At 46.9% G+C, this 3,191-nt stretch overlaps 1 protein-coding gene across 5 annotated transcripts in view; it reads left to right on the forward strand.

Annotated features, from left to right (window-relative positions):
* Positions 1 to 290: 290 nt before the first annotated feature.
* Positions 291 to 3,191, forward strand: part of LOC105570665 (CAP-Gly domain-containing linker protein 1) — a 27,398-nt gene continuing 24,497 nt past the window's right edge. For 4 of the 5 annotated variants that reach the window (XM_012028062.1, XM_012028064.1, XM_012028063.1 and 1 more), the window contains exons 1-2: positions 292 to 475; positions 1,012 to 1,151. In XM_012028062.1, coding sequence (XP_011883452.1) covers positions 1,040 to 1,151 — 112 coding nt within the window. In that variant the 5' untranslated portion in view covers positions 292 to 475; positions 1,012 to 1,039. Of the gene's footprint in view, positions 476 to 1,011; positions 1,152 to 3,191 lie in introns of all 5 variants that reach the window. The other variant, XM_012028066.1, reaches the window with a different exon arrangement.

The following is a 3,191-nucleotide window of genomic DNA, read 5'->3' on the forward strand; positions in this document are numbered from 1 at the left end:
ATGATATATAAATGCACAACTCCTGTAAATTTCAGCTTTTTCCCTCTATTTTAACTTAAGTAACGTACATCCTTAAGAGGAGAAGAAAAAGTCAGGATGGTGTCAATTTGGTGTCATATTGACCAAATTTATGTCAAAATTAACCAAAATTTCACACAAATTTGGTCAGTATGACATGAAATTGACGTCAACCTGACTTTTTCTTCTCCCTGGGAGGTTTCTCTCTGGTGTACGATGTCGGCGCGGCGGGAACTTTCGAATCGGCGCGCGCGATCTCGGATCCCCTAGGGAAACTCGGCGCCAACGGGTTGGCGGGTCCGGCCGTGACGGACAGTTGTCATTCCTCTTCCGTGAAGTTGCTCCCGTGTGCGATTTCTACGCCTCGCGCACGTCCGCCGCGCGCTCCCGCGATTGTCGCGCGCGTAAAATGCGCTAGCCGCCCTCGCGGATCACCGCCGGACAGCATTTCGTTCAGGTAACGCCGCCGGATCCTCCGACTCCGCGTGTCGCGCGCGGCCGCCGGACCGTCCGCGTACTTTTGAGGTTAGGCTCTCTCTCGCCCGAGTCAGACCCCGAGTCCCTCTCGCTCTCGTCGAGGAGGGCACGCGTTGTCACGTCCGCGCGTGTCAGCGAGTGCGGTGACGAAAGTGCGAGGCACTCGCCGACCTGACGGCGCACTCGCGAGTACCGACCGGGAGCTTGCAACTTCTAACGCGCTCTGACGAGTTGTAGCTGGTGTTAACGAGTTGTAGCGAGTACCAGCGAGTTAGAGCGAGTCTCGAGGAGCACTCGCGAATACCAGCGTATACAGCGTGCGCGATTGCTCGCGCGAGTCTCGCTCGGGAGATCGTGAGCTGTCAACGCCAGTTCGGCAAAATGATGAATTTTCTGGATCACTCCTTTTCTCCCTTCATTCACACTTGCAGTTTCTCTCGTCGAATTTCCGCCCTGGCATCTCTTGCCATGTATACATGCGTTGTCTTTTACTAACGTGCGATATTTTTGTTGCAGTGCAGTGTTGACAGTGAATACGTAGAGCATGACGGAGCCGAAGCCATCAGGACTGCGACCACCGTCGAAGATAGGCCGGCCCTGCTCCACCATGCCTCCCAGACCGGCGATTCCGCCTTCCCCGTTGAGACCAGCGACCAGTGAGTCCCACAACAGAATTAAGCGCCGTTCTCTTTTGTCGCACGCGTGTTGTATTTTTATGTTACTTTGATCGAGTGTTGTCTGTGATACCCGTTATCCATTTTTCTGCTAAAAACGGATACGACGTATATATATATATAGATGTCTGACACTAATAGAGGTGTACAAAAACGCAGTATCTCCTGTGTGTTAGGTGGAAAAATAGTTGACGTGTCTATTAATAAATATGTGTGTGCCGGCTGTTTATAATGTCCCATCTTTTACTCACGAGACAACAGCACGGTTGTCTTTTACGTTTCACGCTCTTCGTTCCGGTTCTAATTTTTGAAACGCTGACGCACAGAGAAGTTTCTTTGAAAATTTACCCTGAAAGTAATGTAATCGTGGGACTACGTGGCGTTTTGGAGAACTCTAGAGTTTTTTCAAATTTTACCCTACATTCTATTAGGTGGTAAACTTAGTTTCCGCGGTGTTTCTTGTTTAACAAACTCATTTATTTTGATATCAAAAGCAAAAAATACACCAATCAAAGTATCTGCCCTCGCCGGCTATACAGTTTTCCCATCTATTTGGCAATGAGTGGATTCCGCAACGATAGAACGATTGGTCTTCTGATGCAATCCACTCATCGATCCGTGTTCGCACATCCTCGTAATTTTTCAAGTGTGTATCCACCAAGCCGTGCCGCATCGATCGGAACAAGTGATAATCTGAAGGAGCCAAGTCTGATGAATACGCCGGGTGCGGGAGAACTTCCCACTCGAGCTGCACATCAGTGTTTCCTCGACGGCTTTTGCAACGCGTGGTCGAGCGTTGTCGTGCAAAAGAATAACTTCCTCTCCTTTTGAATCTTTCCCATTACATGTAGACGTTTGGAAACAGCCATCGCAGTAACATTTAACGCTGCAGACAATTCTTGGAGCGTTTGAGCTGAGTTTTCGTTCCCAATAATGCCTGCAATTCGGTGTCTTCAAACCTTTTTCGGCTGACCTGAGCGTCGTTTGTCATTCACATTAAAATCACCACTTTTAAACCGCTGAAACCATTCTTGGCATGTTCTTTCCGGTGGAGCACAATTGCCATAAGCTTCGACAAGTAAGTAACTTCCGAGCTGTAGCTGCAGTTTTTTTTTCAAATCAAAGTAATGAAGCGGCGCATGTCGAAAAAAAAGAGAACAACTTATCACGTTCCATGTTTAATCAAAAAAAAGAAAATGGCGCTGTTCGCTTAAATGAATCTTTTCGCACTGAATTTTATTGACAAACGTGGAATCCGTGCGGGAGAAATCTTGCCGAAAGTATCTCTCTCCCTTACTTTATACGCGCGAGAGAAGTTCATTGCCGTCCGCCTCGTGCACACGAATTGTAGATTAAGATGAGTCGGCCGATAACGACAAGTGAGGCAAACTTTACGCTGGTCTGCTTTCGCGATGGCAGTTTTCTCATGCTGTAAAAGCGCGAGGCCGATCTCGAGCGCGAGTACCACGTTACTGTGACTACGTTTCCACCGAGGGTCAGAGTCGGGCTAGAGTCGGGTCAGAATCGGGTTGGGGTGAGCGTTTTTGCGGTGGAAACACCTAACCCCAACCCGATTCTGACCCAGTTTGGTGTTTCCACCATAGACTTAAGAAAAGATAGACAGAGCATAAAGTGCTGTTATGGGCCAGGGGGGGTGTGATAAACGCGGTAAGGGGAAATAACGGACAGGTTCGATAAACTTCGGTTAGTCTCGGAAACATTCGGGTTTGATACGTTGTATCGTGTCAAACCTAACCATAACTGCGAATCCGAAGTGTACCGATACGGAGAGCATGCAGTGATACTTTTATTAAAAGTGAATTTTAAAGTGATTTATACCATACAAAAATGAGTTTTTGTATTGTATCCGGTTGCAAAAATCGGAAGTTCGAAAAAAACTTCGAACAAGAAGAAAAAGAAAACATAATGAAACGTCCGTTTTCATTTCACTCGTAGGTATATGAGCTATTGCGTTTAGGTTATATAATTTCGTATGATTTTAATAATTGAATTATTCATTTA

The sequence above is a fragment of the Vollenhovia emeryi genome, unplaced genomic scaffold (genome assembly GCF_000949405.1).
Source record: "Vollenhovia emeryi isolate VEMERY1.0 unplaced genomic scaffold, V.emery_V1.0 DF939120.1, whole genome shotgun sequence".
NCBI classification, from domain to species: domain Eukaryota; kingdom Metazoa; phylum Arthropoda; class Insecta; order Hymenoptera; family Formicidae; genus Vollenhovia; species Vollenhovia emeryi.